Genomic DNA, 21,331 nt, shown 5'->3' on the forward strand with positions numbered 1-21,331 from the left:
CCTAAACTGCTTGGCTCAGAGGGAGAAGGAGAAGGTCAGGATTGCCCCACCTGGTTTAGGAGTTACTAAAACTTGTGTGATTTGAGGTGTGTGTCCCAGATGCTAACCTCCTGTTCTTTCTGTCTTTTCTGTTTTTCCCTCTTCCCCTCTCTGCCCCTTGTGTCTTGCAGCTCGCTGTCCTTCCTTGTCAAGTTAGAGCAGCTGGATCTCGGTGGCAATGACCTGGAGGTTCTGGTAGGTGAGGGGTGGTGGGGAGGTAATACGGGTGGTTGACAGGGGCAGCACCCCCTACCTTTGTGGAAGCCTGTGGTTTTTCATCTGAAATTCAGCTTATCTTGACATTCAGGGTCATCCAGTGATGTTCTTTAGTTTTGCAGCAATGGATTAAGCTATTCCTGAGTCCTGCTCTTAATGTTCTGGAGTGCTTTTGGGCAGAAAGCTGCCTAAATTGGGAGCGGAAGGAGCAGCTCACGCGAGTGCTGCGCACAAGGCTGCGGGTAACTTGTGAGGACAGTTGTCTGGCGCTAGGACCGTGCTTCAGCGGTTCATTAGCTCCAAACCCAAGGGTTAACCAGCAGCTGCACCTCAGCAGTTCATTAATTCCAAACCCAAATGCTTATCAGCCACTGCACTTCAGCGGTTCATTAACTCCAAACCCAAATGCTGATCACTGTGCGTGGTGTCTGGAGCGGTGCTGTGAACGTATGGCTGCCATTGCTGCTGGTGCTTCTGCATCGTGTTGGGTTTACCAGTCTTCTCCAAATTGTTTTCATGTCTGAGAGGAGGAAAAGACTCACTTCTTCCGTAAGGCCAGAATTTCCAACACCCTGTTTAGTTCCTGTCTTTCCTGCTTCCAGACAGTCCCTGCTGCTGTTTTCCATCCTTCCTGCTGGCACCTTTTGCAGCCATTGTGTCACCCCAGACATTTCCAGACATGTGTGCTGCTGGATTGAGGCACACCAACACATCACCTTCATAAACCATTTGGTGGATGGTCCTAGGGGGTGTGAAAGCAGTAACAGTCTCTAGCGTGGTGTGATTGTAGCATCTAGAGCAGCTTCTGTCCCATGGAAGGGACTGATGCTGTCACTTCCCTGCTCTGTTACAGCCAGACACTCTGGGAGCGCTCCCCAACCTGCGTGAGCTCTGGTTAGACCGGAACCAGCTCTCAGCCCTGCCTCCCGTGAGTACCTCTTTGGGGCTGTTTGTCCACCGCTGCACTCCCTTCCCGGCAGCCCCCTCGAACCGTGGTGTCTCCTCTCTGATCCTAGGAGCTGGGCAACCTCCGCCGCCTGGTCTGCCTGGATGTGTCGGAGAACAAGCTGGAGCAGTTGCCCAACGAGGTCAGCGGCCTGGTGGCACTGACCGACTTGCTGCTGTCGCAGAACCTGTTGGAGTGCATTCCTGATGGGATTGGTGGGTATTATGGGATGGGGAGTAGGGTGGGACCCTGGCAGTGCATCTGGTGGGGGGCTTCAGGTGTATGTCACAGGGTGTTAGGGCTTGGTGGACACAGTCATGGTACTGGACTTGCAGAAGCAGTAGATGATAGTGGTGAGGAGAACTGCAGGGCGAGTTCAGGCTCTTGATTTGCATGGAGAATGGCTAGAGAGCAGCCCTGAGGAGAAGGACTTGGGGGTGTTAGTGGATGAGAAGCTCCACACGTCCTGGCAACGTGCACTGGCGGCACAGAAAGCCCCCCACACCCTGAGCTGCATCCCCAGCAGCATGTCCAGCAGGGTGAGGGGGGGATTCTGCCCCTCTGCTCTGCTCTGGGGAGACAGCCCCCAAGTGCTGCCTCCAGCTCTGGGGCCACCAACATCAGAAGGACATGGACCTGTTGGAGAGGGGCCAGAGGAGGCCACGGAGATGCTGAGAGGGCTGGAGCCCCTCTGCTGGGAGAACAGGCTGAGAGAGTTGGGGGGGTTCAGCCTGGAGAAGAGAGGGCTCCAGGGAGACCTTGGAGCCCCTTCCAGTCCCTCAAGGGGCTCCAGGAAAGCTGGGGAGGGACTCTTGATCAGGGAGGGGAGCCCTAGGACGAGGGGGAAGGGTTTGGCACTGAAAGAGGGGAGATTGAGGTGAGATCTGGGGAAGAACTTCTTTGGTGTGAGGGTGGTGAGAGCCCGGCCAGGTTGCCCCGAGAAGCTGTGGCTGCCCCATCCCTGGAGGGGTTCAAGGGCAGGTTGGAGGGGGCTTGGAGCAACCTGGGCTGGTGGGAGGTGTCCCTGCCCAGGGCGGGGGGTGACACTGGATGGCCTTTAAGGTCCCTTCCAACCCAAACCATTCCATGATCCTCTGACCAAAGAAGGGTCAACTAGCAATTACAGAAAAGTAATTAACTTATCTGTTAATGCCACAAATATTAGCAACTGGCAAAAATGCCAAGAGTTATATAGTCACCGTTCTGTGATTCTATGATCACGCATGAGTGAAACCTGTGGACAGCCTTGCTGGGGAAGAAAGGTGGTGCCTGTGTTGTTGGGTACACAGTCTCTGGTGGGAGGCATTCTGGCCAGACGAAGGTAGAACAGCATCGTTACCTCTGTGTGTAGTTCACATGTCACTTGTTGCCCCGGCCAGGTCAGCTGAAGCAGCTCTCCATCCTCAAGGTGGACCAGAATCGACTGACAGAGGTGACAGAGTCCATTGGGGACTGTGAAAATCTGTCCGAGCTCATCCTGACAGAGAACATGCTGACGGTGAGTACAGCAGCCACCCCACCTCTCCTGTGCCGTTCTCTTCAGACACGTGCCAGGCACCTCTTCCCATCTTCTGGCTTCTGAGACTTCTACTTCTGAGTAGAATCCCAAGCTTATTTCGGCTGCTCTTCCGTTACCTGCTTTGATGCACAGAGTTTCATGTAACTTCTTCTTGAGAAGACCCTGGAGGAAGCTGAATTCTCTCACTGTATTTTTTTAGCGAGAACTTACCAAAGATGTGTCTGTTAGGACAGAAGGCAGCTTCTCCCCACCCCTTCCCCAGCTGGAGGTCTTTATGCCTTTATACCTTTATTCTGCTGCTCTTGTCTTTGGCAACTACTGAGCCATCTCCTCCCTAGGCCTTGCCGAAATCCCTTGGGAAGCTGGCCAAGCTGACCAACCTGAACGTGGATCGGAACCGGCTGACATCCCTCCCGGCCGAGATCGGTGGCTGTGCCAACCTCAACGTGCTGTCCTTGCGGGACAATCGCCTGACCCTCCTGCCATCGGAGCTGGCCAACACCACCGAGCTTCATGTTCTGGATGTGGCTGGGAACAGGTCAGCAGCAGCTTGTGGGCATGTTCCTCAGGAGGCTGCTGCGATGGAGCAGCTTGGGCTGGGCCCCAGCCTGTTTTGGGAGGCATTTATCCCAGGGTCTGCAGTTTGGAGAAGTCCAGACTGGCTGCTTAGGGCTCTGGGCATGTGTCTCTCAAGCATTGCCTGTTAAGCCCTTCTCCATTGTACTTGAACAGAGCAAATGCAGAAATGGGGGGGCATTTTGACATGTGTGAACTAAAGATCAGGGGAAATCCCTGGTGCTGTGTCTTCCTTCCTGCAGATTTTGTGGTTTCATGTCACCAGTACCCAGGCAGTTGGTGCTACAGCCTTGTTGATGATGTGCATGACCCCACAGCGTACAAATACCTGTGATCTGTTCTGGAAGGCTCTGCAGGGTTTAGCTGCAGTTCTGCTCGCTAAGGCGGGTGGTTTTGCAGCAGAGGGGAGCCAAGCAGAGCTTTGTTTGGAACACCTCTGTGTACTGGTCCATGAAAGCAGAATTTTCTGTCTTCAAACCCCTCTTCAAAGTTCTCCGTTTTCACATTGTTGATGGGAGTTGTCCTCTGCTGGGGGTGGATTACTGGGGTCCTGTCTGTGGCTGCTGCAGAGCTGTACACAGCGTGAACCACCTGCCTTGGTGTGTGTAAGAGTGAGGTTCTCCGCGGTGGCTTGGCTCTGTGCTTCTCCAGCGCAGGTGAGGCACTCCAGCTGGGCTGAAGTTCCTCCATCACCAGTAAGTTTAACCATCAGTTCTTCTGCTCTTTTACAGGCTGCAGAACTTGCCGTTTGCTCTGACAAACCTCAACCTGAAAGCCCTGTGGCTGGCGGAGAATCAGTCCCAGCCCATGCTGAAATTCCAAACAGAGGATGATGAGAAGACAGGAGAGAAAGTTCTCACTTGTTACCTGCTTCCTCAGCAGCCCTCTCCCAGCCTGGGTAAGAGACTGGTTACCAACGCTGGCTGCTCTGGAGGAGCCTTGGACCTTCCTCTCCTCTTCATTACCGTGATACCTGCAGCACAGCTGGGCTCCCGAATGGCTGGGGGCAACTTCTCAAGGCAGAGATTGTTAAAGCTGAGAACTTGGATCTCTGCCAGATGGTAAAGAAGCTGCAGCCTGGTCTTCAGGTCTTCTGCTTTGATCTGTTGACCAAGGGGTTCGTTGTCAGGTTTCCTTCCTGCTGTGATGATATCCTTCTGTCAATACTTCTGATTTGTGCATAATCCTGCCTTTTTCCTTAGTCCTTGGGTAAGGAGTGCTCAAGCTGAACCATTTGGGTCCTTTTGTAGAGGCTCCTGTAGATCTGGTGGGAAACATGAAGAGGTGACAAGATCTGGGGGCTACGTCCTTTGTCCTCATGGCCTCTGTGGTTTGGTGCAATAGAAGAGAAGTGCCCTCATGAGTTGAGAACCGTCCTGAATCCAGGGCTACAACCCTGCTTGCTCAGAAGGAGCTCCCACTGTATTATCTTTCCTCCCCAGAGAACCTTCTACAGAACAGCGTGGACGAGAGCTGGACGGACACCAATTTAAACAGAGTCAGTGTGATTCAGTTCCTGGATGAACCCAAAGCAGATGATGAAGAAGAGTCTGGAGCTGAGAGAAGGGTAAGAGGAAGAGTTTCTGGAGGCTTTTTAGCTCCCTATGGAAACATAGGCACAATCCAAACTTTTTTCCTGAGATGGGGAGGCATTACGGTGTCCATGTTCCACTGCTGCACACATGTACTATATTTTTGCAGCCCAAAGGGCGTTTGGTGTAACAGAGAGTTCCTGAGAGCCCTTGTGCAGGTGTATGGTGTGATGGCTGTCCCTGGGAGCTGAGCTCTGACTGAAAACCTGCCCAGGAGTGCTCAGGGAGCCCAGAGACCCTCACAGCCAGAGCGGTGCCAGGAGAAGATTTTAGTTGCCCCCTTGATGGGGAAAGGTGCTCAGCCAGACTCCTGGCCGGCAACCTCACCTCTCTGAGCCTGGAGCCAGACACAAGCCCCTGCTGGGGGGTGTTCCCTTCCTAAAGTAGCCAAACCTTGCAAACAGCCTCAAAAACCACCGCAGATCGTTTTCCTTCCGTGGCAGATACAAAGGGCAGGTTAAAAGTTTCAGTTTCCAGCAAGTACTTTGCCGATTTAAATTTCCTGCAGGATTTTTTTCCCCCTTTTTGTCTTGTGGAGAGAGGTTCTCTTGAGATCTGAATCCTTATAATAAATTGTGTTTGTGTCTGTCCTTGCAGCATGGAAGCGCTACTGTCGTTAGGAGGTGTTGTGGGAGTTTTTTATCATTTTTAACATCGTTATTAATTTTAGAATACTGTTTTTCATGACTGGGATAGTAGCTGGGATGGAACTAGCTAAGCATCACAAATTCTGGTAGCATATGGGCTTGTCAGACAAATGAAGACACACCAGAGCAATTAAGAAGATACTCCACCTGTGTGTTCCTGCAGGGGTTTCTGTGTTGAAGGTTTTGCGTTTACCAATCCTGAAGCACAATTTATAGAACTATATACAACTCATGCTCCCTCTGCCAGATGGAGAGCAGGACAATGTCCGAGAGAGAGCTCGGAGAAGTGGCACCTGCCTCCTTTTCTGTCGTCTGCCCCACTGAGGCCATAGTAGCGGAGAGGCCCAGGTCAGGTCCTGCAGTGTGACCTTGGGCCATGTCCAGCTGGGACTCTGTTGCTCTGATAAAAATTGTCATTTGAAGTGTTTCGGTCCTCATAGAATCATGGAATTGTCTGGGCTGGAAAGGCCCTTCAGCTCCTGGAGTCCCACCACGGACCCATGTCCCTCAGCACCACGTCTGCCCGGCTTTTCAATCCCTCCGGGGATGGCGACTCCACCACTGCCCTGGGCAGCCTCTGCCAAGGCTTCACAGCCCTTTCAGTGGAGATATTTTTCCTGGTATTTAATCTAGTCCTGAGGTATGGCAGGTGCTGCTGAACCTCCCACTCTGAGTGTTTTTCTTGGGCAGGGCTTGCAGCGCAGAGCAACCCCCCATCCCAGCGAGCTGAAGGTGATGAAGAAGGTGATTGAAGTTCGGCGCAGTGAGGCCCACGCTGCAAAGCCCAATGCAGACCTGAATTCTCCTCACTCAGAAGTGAGTGCTGTTCACCAAGAAACGGGTAACCACGGAGGACATGTAGCAGACTCGGGGAAGAGGGAGGCAGTGTCTGTGTGTGTGTGAGCTGGGTGGAAGGGACTTCCGCTGGGGAAAGGTTGGAAGGGACAGGATTGCCTGGATTCCACGGGCTGGAATCTGCCTTGAGGTGTCAGCTGGGGCCGCTGAGATGATAGAGCATGAGCTGCAACCAGGAGACAGAGAACAACCTAAGGGGAATTGTGTGCATTGGTACCACCTTTTCATAACACAGGGAGAGGAGAAGAAGGATATTCCCAGAATAGAACGATGGGAACAGGGTGCTCGGAGGAGGCATCTTGCCACCCAGGCGTGATGCTAAGAATAAATGCCTCCATAGATGGTGGAACAGGGGTGGGCCTGGATGAGACACAGCAGGGAAGGCAGCCTGGAGAAGAAGCTGGTTCTGTTGGTGCTGGGTCGTCCCCGACCTCGTGCTGCTTTGGTTTCCATCCTGACTTTTTCACTCACCTTCCCAGGAGAAGAGGCTGAGCGCCACGTCCAACCGCAGCGAGGACTCCCACCTTTCCAACAGCACTGCCTCTGCTGACTGTAGGGCGGAGGAGCAGCAGGAGGAGGCAGAGAGGAGTCGGCCAAACGGGCAAGTGCCTGAGATGCAGGAGCTGGAGAAGGAGGCAAAGTCCAGAGTGGACGAGGAGCACAAGGAAGCTGCTGGCCATGAAGAGGAAGATGTGGAAGTGGAATACAATGAGGTAGGAGCCTGGGAACTGCAGCAGGGTCATGACAAAAAGTGAAAGGACTTGACAGTTTCAGAGAGAATGGTAAATGGATGCACAGAGTGTGAGCTGGGCATCACTGGAGGCAAGGACAAGCAGTGGAAGCCAAGCGCGAGCAGAGATTGGGGCAGTTGGTGGGAGCTGGGTCCATGGGGGACTGGGAAGGACAGTGGGAGCTGGGCAGGGACAATGGGAACATCGGGGTTACGGGTTTGAGTGCCCTTAGTCCCTGCAACTGACAGAAGATGTGTCTGGCTGAAGGAGCTGATGTGGAAAAAGGCAAGTATGGTGAAATTTTAACCTGTATTCCTGCATCTTCAGCACAAAAGCAGCAGCCCTGGCTTTGCCCGTCTTGGTGGCTGGGGGACAGGAGGTTCTCCACTGCCCCCAGACGTGGCTGTCACCGGAGGTTCAAACCTTTCTGGGGCTTTGCCGTTGCAGCCCACTGTACACTTTGCTGAAGACACGCTAATACGGAGTGAGGATGAAGATGAAGATGAAGAGCGACCGTTCCCAGTGGAGAAGCAGCGGCTCATCCGCAAGGACACCCCTCACTATAAGAAACACTTTAAGATAACTAAATTGCCCAAGCCAGAGGCGGTGGTGGCCCTGCTGCAGGGGCTGAACAGCGAGGGGGTCCCCAAGGAGGAAGAGGAGTTGGGAGGCTGCAACAACAACACAGAGCCTGCAGACCAGGAGGAGGTGTGGGATGAGGAGGACCGGAAGAATGGAGCTTTGTCTGCCCAGCCATCGGTGAAGGTAAGGTCTGGTCGGGAGGGGGAAGGTCATAGGGGTCCCAGACCGCCCTCCTGCTGCTTCGAACTACCGTGCAGGGTGATGTGGCTCCAACAGAAACACTGGCCAGAGACTCCAGTACTTCAGGAAGGACACACTGGGGGTGGATGAGCTGGAGTTGGTTCTGGGGCTCATACGGTTTTCCAGGAGCTGTGCCGTGTTGCTTTTCTGCGACTCCTTGTGCTGTATCCAGGTCCTTGTCCTTCCCCATGATGTGTGATGTTGTGTTCTGTGCTGCAGGAACAGCTCTTTGTCCCACCATTGACAGGTTCTTCCATCCATTTCAGTCACCTCCTTGCTTGCTGGTTCTTGCACCTCCTTTGCAACAGGATGAGCTTTCTCCCTGGATGGATCTCATCTCAGGCTGCTTCTGCTTGTCTTTCTGCCGCGAGAGGTGGTGAGAGCAAGTAGGAGCGTGCCCTTCCTGCTGGTCCCACCCTGGGCCTGTCCCAGGGCAGATAGAGCCTGATGAAGTGTGTGTTGGGATTCAGGGGAACTTGTTCTTTGGGCCATGGGGCCATGATGGGCCTTTCTGGTGATGCTGATGAGACAGGAGGTCCTTGGGTCTGCTCAGCTGAATCGTCGCATTTGGTTTGGGGGACACAGAGGTTCTTGCTTGAGGAAGATCCTCGCAGTGGAGTAGGAGCACACTGAATGAGGGACACTGTGTGTGAGGGTCTTACTGAAGTTGGGGTGATGATTTTGTGAGGGGTATCTGACAGGCGGGGGTTAGGATGTGGCTGAATCTCCATTGTAGTCTGACACTGACAGATCTCATGGCTGAGATGTGGGTCTCTGAACCAGTAGAAGGTGCTGGACTAAAATCTGTCCTTGCTGTTACCGCAAACACTTCAGACTGTTGGGATCGTTTTCACCTCAGGCTGAAGCTCAGGTTGCTCAGGGGAAGGTTCTGGCACTCAGGTTTGCTTCGGAGCCTTTCTCTAGGTGGGCCCTTGCCATGCTGTATCTGAGCTGGTACAGATCCTCTGTTCCTCCCTGGGGACGAGCCTTGGGGTTTCCTTCCTGTTTGTGAAGTTCTTCAGAATGAAAAGGAGTTGATGTTGCTTGTAAGAGTGTGTGGAGCCATCAAGAGTTCCCTTCGTAGTCTCCTTCATCCAAGCCCTGCCATACTTGGGAAATGCCCTCACCCATAAAGCTTATTTCAGCCAGGGACTCGGGGCTGAGGATGCACTCACCCATTGGCAAAACTCGTGAAGTCTCCATAGACACTGGGACCATGGGTTTAGTGTCTCTGTCAGAAAGTTACCTTGGTTATCAGTGAAGCCTTCTGTCTGGAAATCCCAGGTTTCCTTATCATGGGGCTGGGCTGGACACATGCTCCATGACGGCAGATTTATTAGTTTGCCTCCTGAGCCAGAAGCTGGAACATGGGAAGCAGTGTCCCTGGGCAGGGGAGGTTCCAGGAAGAGGTGCTGTACACAAGTGTTGGAGGAGGAGGTAGGACAGGGTGTGCAGGAGGCCTAATCCTTCAACCAGAGGGGTTTTTTTTTTGCAAAGGCAGTTGGTTTTCAAGAGAAATTCTAAAATTTCCTGTGTTTGGGAGCAGATCCCTGGGTGTCTGGCAGGATGCATGGCTCCACCGGAGGCTCTTCCCTTTGGAGGAGGGACCGAGGCAGTTTGATTTGGCATTGCTTTGTTCCTGAGCAGCAGCTGGGTGGCACCAGAGGTCCCTTTCTGCTTTTCTCCCGTGCTGTCCCATCCTTCCTTTGCTGAACAACGGGGTTCAGAGGGGTTGCAATCAGCTAATAACGAGCTTGGTGGTCGCAGCCTCAGAGTGCCAACGCAGGCAACATATGGCACTCTCCAGCTGGCTGTGCCGAGGAGCGCGGGCACTCTGCGCCGCGTGGCCCTGGGAGCAACCTTGTCGCTGGTTCTCGCTGGTCGGTGGCAACCAGGAGTGGTGTGAGAGGGGTCTGCTCCGGCGGTGCGTGGCCAGACCTGTCAGAGTGGTGTGTGTTGGGTGGTGGTGGTGGTCGTGGTGGCGGGTTTGGTTTATGCTCCACTAATCCGCATGCCTCTTTGCTGGTTCCTGTCCTAACAGGGGGTGTCGTTTGATCAAGCCAATAATCTGCTGATTGAACCTGCTCGCATTGAGGAGGAAGAGGTCTGTACCACTCCTACTGTTCTCTCTCTGCCAGAAATCATTCAGTCCTGCTTGATTTGCTTCCCAGGCTCACCTGTTGTTGTAGGGGAAACTGATCTCTCTGGGTCAAGTGGCTTCTGGACCTGACTGATCACAAACACACAATGATTGTTTCCTCCCCTGCTTTCACCTCCTTTCCCTACTTTTCCGTACCTGAGGTGAGAATGGCTGCTGCAGATCAGGAGTGAGATGGAAGTGTAAAAAAAGCAACGCAAGGGGGCTGAGGTGGGAAGTTCAGTTCCTGTTTGCTGTGCTCTGAGGAGGGAAAAGGTGGACAAAAATAAATGCATTTTTTCTGGGAGTGGTGGGAAGCCCTGAAGGAGCTTGGGAATACGCTGGGTGCCATGTACAAGCCTTTGGGAGAGAAGGAGGATCTGACTGGGGACGCTGCTGTTGCATGAGAAGGGTGGGCTGAGCTAATGATCGGTGCATATTATGCAGCCCCCGCATAGAATCCCCCTGAGTCTTCTCATGCGGCACTGTGGGACATCAGAAAGGGGCAGGTGGCACTGGATAGTCCATAAAGTCCCTGGCTCGTGTATGGTGGTCTGTGCCAAAGTTTGAAGTCACAGAATCACAGCATGGCAGGAACTGGAGGGACCTCTGGAGACCATCACGTCCACCCCTGCTAGAGCAGGGTCACCCCGAGCAGGTTGGACAGGAACAAGTCCAGGCAGGTTAGAAAATCTCCAGAGAAGGAGACTCCAAACCCTCACAGTAAAGAAGTTTTTCCTCATGTTGAGATGAAATTTCCCATGTCCCAGTTTGTGCCCGTTGCCCCTTGTCATGTCACCAGGCACCACTGGGAAGAGTCTGGCCCCATCCTCTTGCCAGCCACCCTTTAGATATTGCTCAGCATGAATGAGGTCCCCTCTCAGTCTTTGAGTGGTGTTGCCTTGGCTCATCCTCTGACTATGGTTAACTTCCTGGGTTTGTTCCCGAGTTTCTGGTAGAGTTGCCAGATCCTTTGGGTGAGTGGGCTTTCTGCAGGCCGTGTCTCCTAGGAGATGCGGGAAGCCACTGCTGAGAGGCAGAAGCTGTTGTCAGTATGAAGGGCCTGTGTGAAGGTTCCTTCCTGTATGACAGGACAATGTACCAGACCTGTGTATTACATGAGGGTGCTGGCCTGGTGGTCTCCGAACTTGGCTCTTGGCTGCTCACCCAGGTGTAAAATGAGGGCTTTTCTTTCTTGGTTTTAGAGTAAGACCTTTTGGGAGGGAGATGGCAAACCCTTTCCACTTCAGGAGACTGGCTCAGATGTGGTCCGCTGTTGGAGTCTCCTGGAGATTTGTCCATCTTAGACCTAGATCACTGAAAAGCACATTCGTATTTCTTGCGCTTCTCATTTGCATAGCTCTTCTGTCCCTCAGAGACAAAACTGAGTGTAGTCAGGGGCTTCCCGGTCCCTCGTTTGGGAAATCACTGCTCTCTCGATCCTTCTTTCCATCTGTTAGACCCCATCATCCATTTGCAGAGTTTTCTTGTTCCTCGAGGTTCAGTGGCCCAGGAAACCTTGGTCTTGTCTCAGGAAATGGTCTGCTGGCCTCTTCCTTAGCTCCTGCCCTGCCCCACTGGGAGCGGGGTGGTGCCTGGAACTTCTGTGGTGGGTGGTGTGGCCCCAGAGCAGACCAGCTTTGGGATGCAAGTGATTGTCCTGCAGCTCTGGGGGAGTGCTCAGCGCCGGGGCTGGCTGATGACCTCTCCAGTCAGTGATACTCCCTCATTTTAGTGGAATTGTGCTGGGCACCTGCCAGGACTTGCAGCTCATGTGGAAGATTCAGTCTCCAGAGAGATGAGTGAGAGCAAACCGTGGGACTGAAGCTGAGAGTGTCTTCGGTGAGAGCCAGGCTGGGACACCTCACTCCTGCTGAGGGCTGCCCTCTCCATCTTCCCAGCATGTGCCTCTTGGGGAATAAGTGCAGGACAACAGGAAAATACTTAGCATCTGAGTAGAGAATTAGCTGGGGAAGAGACCCATCTCAGAAATGGCATTTACCTGCTGTTTCCAGGGGTGATTTCATGTCCTTGGACAACTATCAGTGGGCTGGTAAACTGAGCAAGACCACTGCAGAGTGGAGATGACCTAGTGGCCCTTGGGCAGCACAGTTTAAGTTCACAATGCTGCTGTCCCATTCCTTCTATAATTTTATACAGCTCTTAGAGAGCAGGAACTACTGATGGTGTGTTCTTTAAGCCTAACCCATAACCCTGAGCTAAAGACCAACCTTATCAGTGTAGGGGTGGAGGCATCTGCTGAGCTTCTGTTAGGTGTAGGGACCTGGTGCTGTGCCTGCAGCTGGTACTTCCAGAGCGCCTTCAGCTCTTACTGCTAATGGGACTCTGCTACAGAGAAATAAATAATTCTGGTAATACACCTGATATCTGATGCCGGACCAACTCAGTTCCCAGTGTTTTGTCTCAGTCTGCTCTGCAGAAATGTCTGTATCTGGGTCATAGGGAGGCTTTTGGAGGAGAAAAAGCAGTTTATCGAGCTGCTGTTTGAAGGCACAAGATTGCATTTGAAATCAGTTTTCAGATGATTTTTGAAGAGATAGTCCAGAAAGAGCTGCTGTGCAGACTAAAGATGAATAGTGGAAAGAGGGTCCCAAATTCTGTTGGCTGATGTTGTCCTTCTGCATATGCCCAGACTTAACCTGTCCTCTGCAGAGCACCTGAGAATACAGGCATCACAGAATCATGGAATTTGGGTTGGAAGGGACCTTTCAGCTCATGGAGTCCAACCATGGACCCACCACTGACCCGTGTCCCTCAGCACCACGTCTGCCCGGCTTTTCAATCCCTCCAGGGATGGCGACTCCACCACTGCCCTGGGCAGCCTCTGCCAAGGCTTCACAACCCTTTCCAGGGGGGAATTTTCCCCAATCTCCATCCTAACCCTCCCCTGACCCAACTTGAGGCTATTTCCTCTTGTGCTAAAGAGATGAAGGGCTCTGCACTGGCAGGGCTTGTGCTGACTGAGGAGCTCTGGAGGCTTTTGCTTCGCCCATGATACTTTCTTCCGGCTGCACAAGGCTGGTTAGAAAGGACGTGCTGCTAATTCCTCTCCCCGGGACGAGGCTGGGCTGATGGTAGGTGTCTGATGAGGGACGATGTCAGGTTTAGGATTCTCATGTAGCAAATTTTATTTTCCCACAATGTGACCCGTAAATTTTAAAGCCTGAAAAGATGAATAAACCTCTTTCATATAATGCAATGAAGGTCACATCACCTCTATTTGCTCAGCTGGCTTGACTAGAGCATACTTTCCGACAGAGCAGGGTCCTCCTGAAGTTGTGAGAAGATAACAACACTCTGCTTTCTCTCATTTTAATTTTTTAAATGACTGAAGTTCCCATTGAGCAAGGAAAAATATGCCATATTTTCTGTTTGAATTTTTCTGGCTTTTAATTTATTGCCAGAGGAGTGTTTTTATGACCTTTTCCAACTGGGTTGCCGGGCCCTGGGTGTTCTACGTTCTGTCACCCCCCAGCAGTTGGGAGGCAGGGGCTGTAATTTCTTCTTGTAGAGGTACAGCTCCGCGTTCAGGGCTCTTGAGGCACAGTTTGAATACGATTCACCTACAAAGTGACAGCCATTACTTGTGTGATTGCTGCTTATCCATCATAATATGTCACTCTGTGGCAGCTGCAAGTTTTCCCTGATCCGGACCTTTCTTGAGGACCAATTAGCGAACCATGGAACAATTTCTCCCACAAATGCAGAACTGAGTGCAGAGTCTCTTTCTCCTGCTCTAAGAGCGTGGCACAACCACCTGGTTTCCTTTCTCAAATGGAGCAGAAAGCCAAAGAGGAGTGTTTTTAACAGAGAGGGAAGATGCCGTGTTCAAACAAAACACTCCACTGTGAATTTTCACTTTTGATGTATATGACAGATATGAGTCTCACTGCTCAGGATGCGGGTTATACAGAAAGTTAGACTTTAAAGTAACCTGAAGAAATTAATGGGGCCTCTGCATTTGCATGCCTTTAAAACTGCTCCCTATTTGCAAACCCAATGGTATTTTCTGTCTGTGGCAGTGGAGAAGTATAACTCCTAGGGTGGTTTGGGGACCATGCAATGGAAGATGATCTCCAGCTTGGATCGGGAACCAAAACAGGGTGAGACTGGGAGAGGTGACTGGTTCTGGCAGATCCACTTCAGCCAACAAAGTGCTGTGCTCAGTTTGGGGGCAACAGGCTGGACATTTATGACAAAGATAATGTAGATTATTTGGAAGAAATTCTGAAGTCAAGTCTCCTGCCATCACTAGCAACCAGATACTATACTCTAGTTCATAAGTCAGTCCAACTTTTTATTAAATACAGGTTGTTTCCTCCTGTTACTCACTGAGTGTGCACACACACTCGGGTTCCTCCTGCTGGGAGAAATCAGAAACTTCTCCAGATTTCTACTTCTTGAATGATTAGAAAACTCACTTTCAAGCTGAACTTGCATTCATTAATTCAATTGTCTTCGTTATATTTTTATCTTGAAAAATCCTTCTCTGCTATGTCTGACCCTTTGTCTCCTTGTCCTTGGCATGTTTTTCTGGACATCAGTCACAGCTCCTCCTGGCCTTTGTTTTGCTAAAGAAAGCAGATCCTTCTAACATTCTCCTGTAAGAAGGATTTCCATTCCCTGTCTTCCTCATCGCCTGTTCATTCACCTCTCCTACCTGAATCCAGGTTGGTTGATGGTGGGTAATGCGACAGAGTTTATTCAGGCTCCAGTTCACTAAATTCCATGGTTTTTCTGCCACTTCAAATGTGGTGGTTCCTGTTGGTGGATTTAGTTCATTCCCTTTAGTTACCCAGCTCTTGCTCCTGCCTTCAGCATCAGGGTGCTCGGTGAGTTTTCTCCTCCCAACTGTTGTGTTAAACGTGTCTCTGCTGCTGTGTTGTACTGTGAGCAGTGCCAGACTTAGTGCAAGAATTTTCCATTTATCTCATTGTCACCTTGGACGAACGCTCTCCCACCGTGCTCCCTGCCCCCAGAAGCACAGAGAGGAAATGAGGGACCATTCTTAATGTGAGATGAGCCGCTGGAACAGGTTCTGCAGAAGACCTCTAAATTCTCCAGCCCTTCCAGTCTTTGAATTGTATATTAAGTGATGGGATAAGTTCCTAAGTGACATTTTCTAGTTGGAATGAAATATGAATGACTATACTCATGATTTCACCACACAAAAAGAATCAATAAGAATAGGAATAAAAAATCTTCAGTGCTGAAGAGAGGGCTGGAACCCCTCTGCTGTGAGGACAGGCAAAGAGAGTTGGTGGGGTTCAGCCTGGAGAGGAGAGTGTCCCTGCCCGGAGCAGGGGGTTGGAACAAGGTGAACTTTAAAGGTCCCTTCCTCCACAAACCATGCCATGACTCTGTGAAAGGAGCCTGGGTGAGATTATCCAGCACCCTGACTCTGCCATGTCCTTGGGGAGGTTGTTTCAGTGAATGATTGTTCTCACTGTAAACATGTTTTCTTATATCAAGGTGAAATCATGTCTCTGTACAGACACACATATATAGATATGAATATTCATATCTATATCATGATAGATGATTAACATCTATATGATAGCTACCTATCTATATATTCCTATCAAGATTAGTTCTGTCTGTATGGGCCTAGTTTTTTATTTATGGCTCAGAAGTCATCATATTTAATATTTTTAAAAATGCATCCTTTCTTCATCCTCACTCAATAAAATATTGTTTGCTGTCTTGGGATGTCTTTGGGGAAGGGAGATCTGCAGGAGCTGCCCCGAGCATTTGGCATTGTAGATCTCCTGTTCTCTCTGCTCTTAACGGTGCTGTTGGTCGCTGGGGCTTCTTTTGCCATGCCCTCTGGTTGGTGCTACACCAGGTGGAGAGAGGTGTTTGGTAAGGAGGCAGTGAAGGGCTGGAGTCCTCTCATCTCTACCCTTGCAAAAATCCATCCCCTTGGTGACCAAAAATCCCTCTGAACGGAGGAAGAAATCTCCTCAGAGCCAGGAAACCTCCAGCTCCTCTCCAGGGCAGGATCTCTCTTGCCTGTTCCTTTTTCCATTGCTTATTTTTAATTTAGTCCTCGGCAGCTCATGCTGTAATCTTCCACCTTCCATTTGGTCACCGGTATTTCCAGCCTATCCCCTTTTCCTTGCCAGTTCCTGCTTTGCTGAGGCCGGAGGGATTTAGCTCTTCTAATCTTACCCGGTGAGTCAGTGCCTCTGGCTCCTCGGCTCCTGCGTTTGGGTGCTACGTGAGTGTCCCCTCTCCTGTCGGGGTATTCCTGGAAGAGGACATGAGCACTGGATGTGACGTCTGTGCAAAGACGTCCCTAATGGTGGGTCTGAGGGACCTTCTTCGGGGATTAGACCTCAGTGAGATGCAGTTAGCCTTTTGCTGCTGCTTTCCCAGGTCCCTGCCATCTGTGGTTGAGGATTTCTGGACGGTTCGTTTCATTGTTGGAGCTGCTGTCTGTGGAATTCTCTGATCTCTCCAATCCCTTTTATACATTTGAGTTCCACGGTATTTACTGGTAATAAATTCTGTAGTTTACTTGTGTTTTATATTGAAAAGTATGTTTTTTAAGCCTACGGCTGAAATTTCAGTGGGTTTCCCAAATTCCTTTGTTTTTACAAACATGGAAGAATAATTTCCTATAAAGTTATTAATGAGATTAATAGATAAAAATATTTCAGTCCCTCCCCATCCCATATTTGAGGGCTCCCTGCCTCCCCTCACATGGGAATATTCACTTTTTTACTGTTGGGGATTTGGAATAAGGTCAGAGCTGATGCAGAACTGGCAGAAGAACCAACCTCCCTGTTGGTGCTTCCCTGGGGGCCAGTCCTTGGCTTCTGCTAGTTCTGACCTTGGGTAACGCACCCCTAAACCTAGCGTCGTACCACATCGGTGACAATGTCTTCTGATAGCAAGGTCTGTGTTCTACAGAAGTCTGCTCATTAGATATTTGCTATTACGTTATCAGCCAACTCTGGAGTCTTGTCAAAGCATGAAATAGAGGCGTGTTTGGTTTTTGAGAGGCCTAATTTTCATAAAATTCAGGTGTTTGGCCAAAGTGCTGTGTCCGTGTCCCTGGTCACAGACATGTGTGTTCTTCGGCTGCTTTTCTGGAGCCAGTGCCGCAATAATGAGCGGAGACTTACAGGCATCATCCTGTGTAATCTCAGTCTGATGGCTCCGTGTAAGTGCTATTCCAGGGTTTCAAGATCCCAGACTTTTATGAACGCTCTGTCAGCATATCCAAGATCTCAGTCAGTTGTTTGGACTCTTGCGTACAAGATACCCAGCCCTTTTAAAAGCCCTTTTAAAAGGCTTATTCCTAATTGATGATGTTAAATGGATTCTTCAGCTGCCATTGGAGTGTGATTCATCATCTTCACGTGCTGGCGTACAGCATCACACTTCTCTCTAAACACAGACCTGAACCATTTATCGCATGTTTGCACTTTCTGCGGTGTTATTGACAATCCAGTCTCACAGAAAGTTTGGAATGATGTAAATACAGAGATTAGACCCTTCCACACCTTCAAATGTACAGCAAGTTATAAAGATACGCCTGTGCATGCAGAAACTTGTTACCTTCTGGAAAAAAAGCCCTTAATCCCCCTCTCCCTTGGGTACGTCTGGAGGAACAGCACGGTCTTTCAGGGGGTTCTGAGGTACGAGAGCTCCGTGCTTTGGCTGTTGGACCCTGTGAACGTCTCCTTTGCTGCCTCTGTGTCTCCTGTGCCCATGCCAGGAGCAAGCTGCAGAAATCCTTGGCAGTTGGAAGGCACATCCCTGAGGGAAGTTTTAAGTCTGTTGGGCAATACTTGGATATCCCTGGCTGCCTGTCGTACAATCACAATCTGTCGTACAATCTGTCGTACAATCACAGAATGGTTTGGGTTGAAGGGACCTTAAAGGCCATCCAGTGCCACCCCCTGCCTTGGGCAGGAACGCCTCCCACCAGACCAGGTTGCTCCAAGCCCCCTCCAACTTGGCCTTGAACCCCTCCAGGGATGGGGCAGCCACAGCTCCTCTGGGCAACCTGGGCCAGGTTCTCACCACCCTCAGGGGGAAGAATTTCCTCCCAATTATCTCACTTAAATCTCCCCTCTTTCAGTATCAAACCCTTCCCCCTCGTCCTAGGGCTCCCCTCCCTGATCCAGAGTCCCACCCCATCTCTCCTGGAGCCCCTTGAGGGACTGGAAGGGGTGCTAAGGTCTCCCTGGAGCCTTCTCTTCTCCAGGCTGAATCCCCCCAACTCTCTCAGCCTGTCCTCCCAGCAGAGGGGCTCCAGCCCTCCCAGCATCTCCGTGGCCTCCTCTGGCCCCTCTCCAACAGGTCTATGTCCCTCCTGTGCTGAGAACATCTGCACCATTTCTGGTTTCTCCAGGGTGGTTTACTCACTGCAAGTTGGAAGATCTTGCAGGATCAAGTGCATCTATTCAAGGGTAACTATAGCAAGATGTATGAAAGACTGGTTGAGATAGAATCGGCCCTTGTTTGAGTGTGTTCTTCAGGGACGTGCAGCCTCTGGATGGAGCCAGCCTCAGCTGAGCAGCCTGTTTCTGGGAGGGGGCATCACAGATCCGTTGTTACAGCTGAGATGAACCATTGCTGGGCAGTGTATGTGGGGGGGGTGTCCCTGGTTCTAGGGGAAAAAATGCCAGAAGAGAGAAACACTCCAGAAAGTCAGTGGCAGGAGCAGTTGCAGGGGTGGAAGCTGTGCTAGTTCAGGAGTGTCTGTCCAGATATCGTGGAGGCCGAGGGAGCTCTGAAGCAGCTTTAGGAGAGATGCGCCTTTGGGAAGAAATAAGGTACTGGTTTAGTGCAGAGAGCAGGGTCTGGGCTGGAATGTGAAATACTGACTATGAAACTGAAAGGCACTGGGCACTGGACGACCCAGTTCCTCCTTTCTCAGGTTCATATTCACATCAATCATTCTTTTCATAGACTTCAAACAGGCATTCACTAGTTTGGTTTCTCACCACACCAATTTTATGGGAGAACTAATTTGCTTTGGGAGTTTGAAATCTTTTTTCCAGCCTAAATGTATTTGTGTCCAATTCAAGCCCATTTGCTGCTGTTCTAGCAGCATCTTTAAGTTTAATTAGGTCTGATTCCTCCTCGGTGTTTTCCTTTTTCAGTGTATGCTGATAGACTTAAGATTCTTAACCCTCAGTCCAGTTGACTTTTCTGGCAAATTTCCCCATATTTTCCATCTGGTTTCTATGAATTTGTGAAATCTGCTGGATTTGTTGTTCCTCTGTCAGTTAGTTTACACAATCAACTTACTGTGCAGCTGGAAGTGACTCTCTTTAACCAGTGACGTTGTATTTCCCTCATTTATTGTTAGAAGCAGCGATCCTGTCCCGGTGGTTCAGGTGCTGAGCGAACCCACCATCTGTCTTACTCGGAAATACTTGGGTCCTGTGACTGGAATACTCCAGTCCTGGTCTGGAGACCTCCTTTTCCATTGTCTTTACAAGTTTTTGTGTTGAATATAGACGTAAGTCTTTAGAGCACTACTACAATCCAGTGAGACTGGAAGAACAGAAGTGGTATTTGTAGTTAGATCCCAAGAGGCTTCTTCACGCAAGGGGCATTAGTCTGATCTCTAACTGGTTTTTGGGTGTGCTATCAGTGACGTGCAGTGTTGTCTTCTGACTCCACGTTCCTCTGTCTCACCTGAATAATCCCTGCCTTTTGATGCTCTAGACCTTGCACCGGAGATGATGTATTTACAGTCTCTCTGGGATCAGAGGCTTCCTTGTGAAGGTCCCAGCAGCTTTCAGTTGACTAGGTACCAGTCGAGGAACCTTGTTTTAGTTCTGTGTTTCCTGTGGTGTTCTTTTGGTTTTGTTTAAACTTAGCAGAGTGTGAAGCCCCTCAGGCTGTTGCTTTTGTCCTTTTAGAAAACCAAGAAGGATTTAGGGGAGGGTTAAGGAAAGCAAGTCTCCTGCTTCCTTTGCTGGCCACGTTGTGGCCCGGCCCAGGTGACCTGACGTTGAAGTGTAGACACCTCTGCAGCAGCCGCTCTCCGTTCTGGGCTTTGTTTCCAGAGAAGTGACAGCAAATTGGGTTCTCTCCAGGGGTCTGTGCACATTTCTGTCACTTACCTCACCAGCTCTGTGGTCCTTGGCCCTGACAGATCCCCAAGAGAGTCCCATCCATCCCGTTCCTCCCCCTGTCCCCTGCCACACACTCCCTGTCCTCCTCCTCATGACTGGGGCAACCTGGAGAGTTTATGCTGGGATCCTGGATGTAAGCAATTTTAGTTCCAGTTTGACCAAAACTTTTGCTATTGGAAGTGGGCGTGATTTGGTGTGTAGAGGTGGGAGACAGGGAAGAGAAGACACTTCTGGGTTGCACAGCTACAGTCCTGAGCCTGCCTGTGCAGGGAGGAGAAGAGGATGGGGCCAGCAAACAAAGCAGATGGCTTTTCTGGAGCCAGGCTCCGATCTCCATCGCAGAGCAAAGTGTCTGTCCAGGGCATTGTGGAAGAACTGCCCTTCCTGTCACTGTCACTATGGTGGGGTGACCCTCAGTCTCTTGGGAACTGTGTGGAATTGCACCCCAAAGGGAGCCCTGTGGAAGACCTGGGCTGTGATGGGAACACTCTCCATGCTTCTTGACCCAGTCCCACCCCACCATTGCTGAGTTTACTTGTGGTGGACATCTCGTCTGATATGTTAATCACAGGCAAACTGACTCTTGTTCTAGAGGTGTGGTTCAGGACTGAACTGTGAGAAAGAAGTCATTTGTTTAAATGTATTGTGACATTGATGCCTTTTAGGCATGGATAGAGTCATAGAATCATAGAATTGTCTGGGTTGGCAGGGACCTTTCAGATCATGGAGTCCAACCATCAACCCAACACTGACAAACCCACCACTAAATCATATCACTAAGCTAAGGATACCCTAGCTTGCACAAGTGTGTGAGCAGATGCATGCAGATAGAGTTTATACTCTTGTGCTTGTTCTTTAAGTAGTCACCCCTTGCTCCTCAAGATGTTTTGGGTGTTCTCCTGGTCTGCACTGACCTGTAACCTGTGTCCGTTCTGCTTCCAGTTGACTCTGACTATCGTACGGCAGACGGGGGGGCTGGGCATCAGCATCGCAGGGGGCAAGGGCTCCACCCCCTATAAGGGCGATGATGAGGTAAGACCCCGGGCTGTGTAATTATTGAAGCACCCACTTTCAGGGTTCTCTGTGTGGAGGTTGGATGTCCCTGTGGATCAGCTTTGGGGCTGGGC

At 50.7% G+C, this 21,331-nt stretch overlaps 1 protein-coding gene across 20 annotated transcripts in view; it reads left to right on the plus strand.

The window, feature by feature from the left end:
* The window catches only part of SCRIB (scribbled planar cell polarity protein), a 95,217-nt gene that overhangs the window by 23,255 nt on the left and 50,631 nt on the right, over positions 1-21,331 (plus strand). For 19 of the 20 annotated variants that reach the window (XM_014945714.1, XM_014945718.1, XM_014945722.1 and 16 more), the window contains exons 6-17: positions 171-234; positions 1,109-1,183; positions 1,272-1,416; positions 2,581-2,699; positions 3,059-3,258; positions 4,028-4,194; positions 4,739-4,863; positions 6,226-6,351; positions 6,870-7,103; positions 7,569-7,886; positions 9,985-10,047; positions 21,147-21,236. In XM_014945714.1, coding sequence (XP_014801200.1) covers positions 171-234; positions 1,109-1,183; positions 1,272-1,416; positions 2,581-2,699; positions 3,059-3,258; positions 4,028-4,194; positions 4,739-4,863; positions 6,226-6,351; positions 6,870-7,103; positions 7,569-7,886; positions 9,985-10,047; positions 21,147-21,236 — 1,726 coding nt within the window. The remainder of the gene's footprint in view (positions 1-170; positions 235-1,108; positions 1,184-1,271; positions 1,417-2,580; positions 2,700-3,058; positions 3,259-4,027; positions 4,195-4,738; positions 4,864-6,225; positions 6,352-6,869; positions 7,104-7,568; positions 7,887-9,984; positions 10,048-21,146; positions 21,237-21,331) is intronic. The other variant, XM_014945717.1, reaches the window with a different exon arrangement.

This window comes from Calidris pugnax, unplaced genomic scaffold (assembly GCF_001431845.1).
Source record: "Calidris pugnax isolate Ruff unplaced genomic scaffold, ASM143184v1 scaffold160, whole genome shotgun sequence".
Classification (NCBI taxonomy): domain Eukaryota; kingdom Metazoa; phylum Chordata; class Aves; order Charadriiformes; family Scolopacidae; genus Calidris; species Calidris pugnax.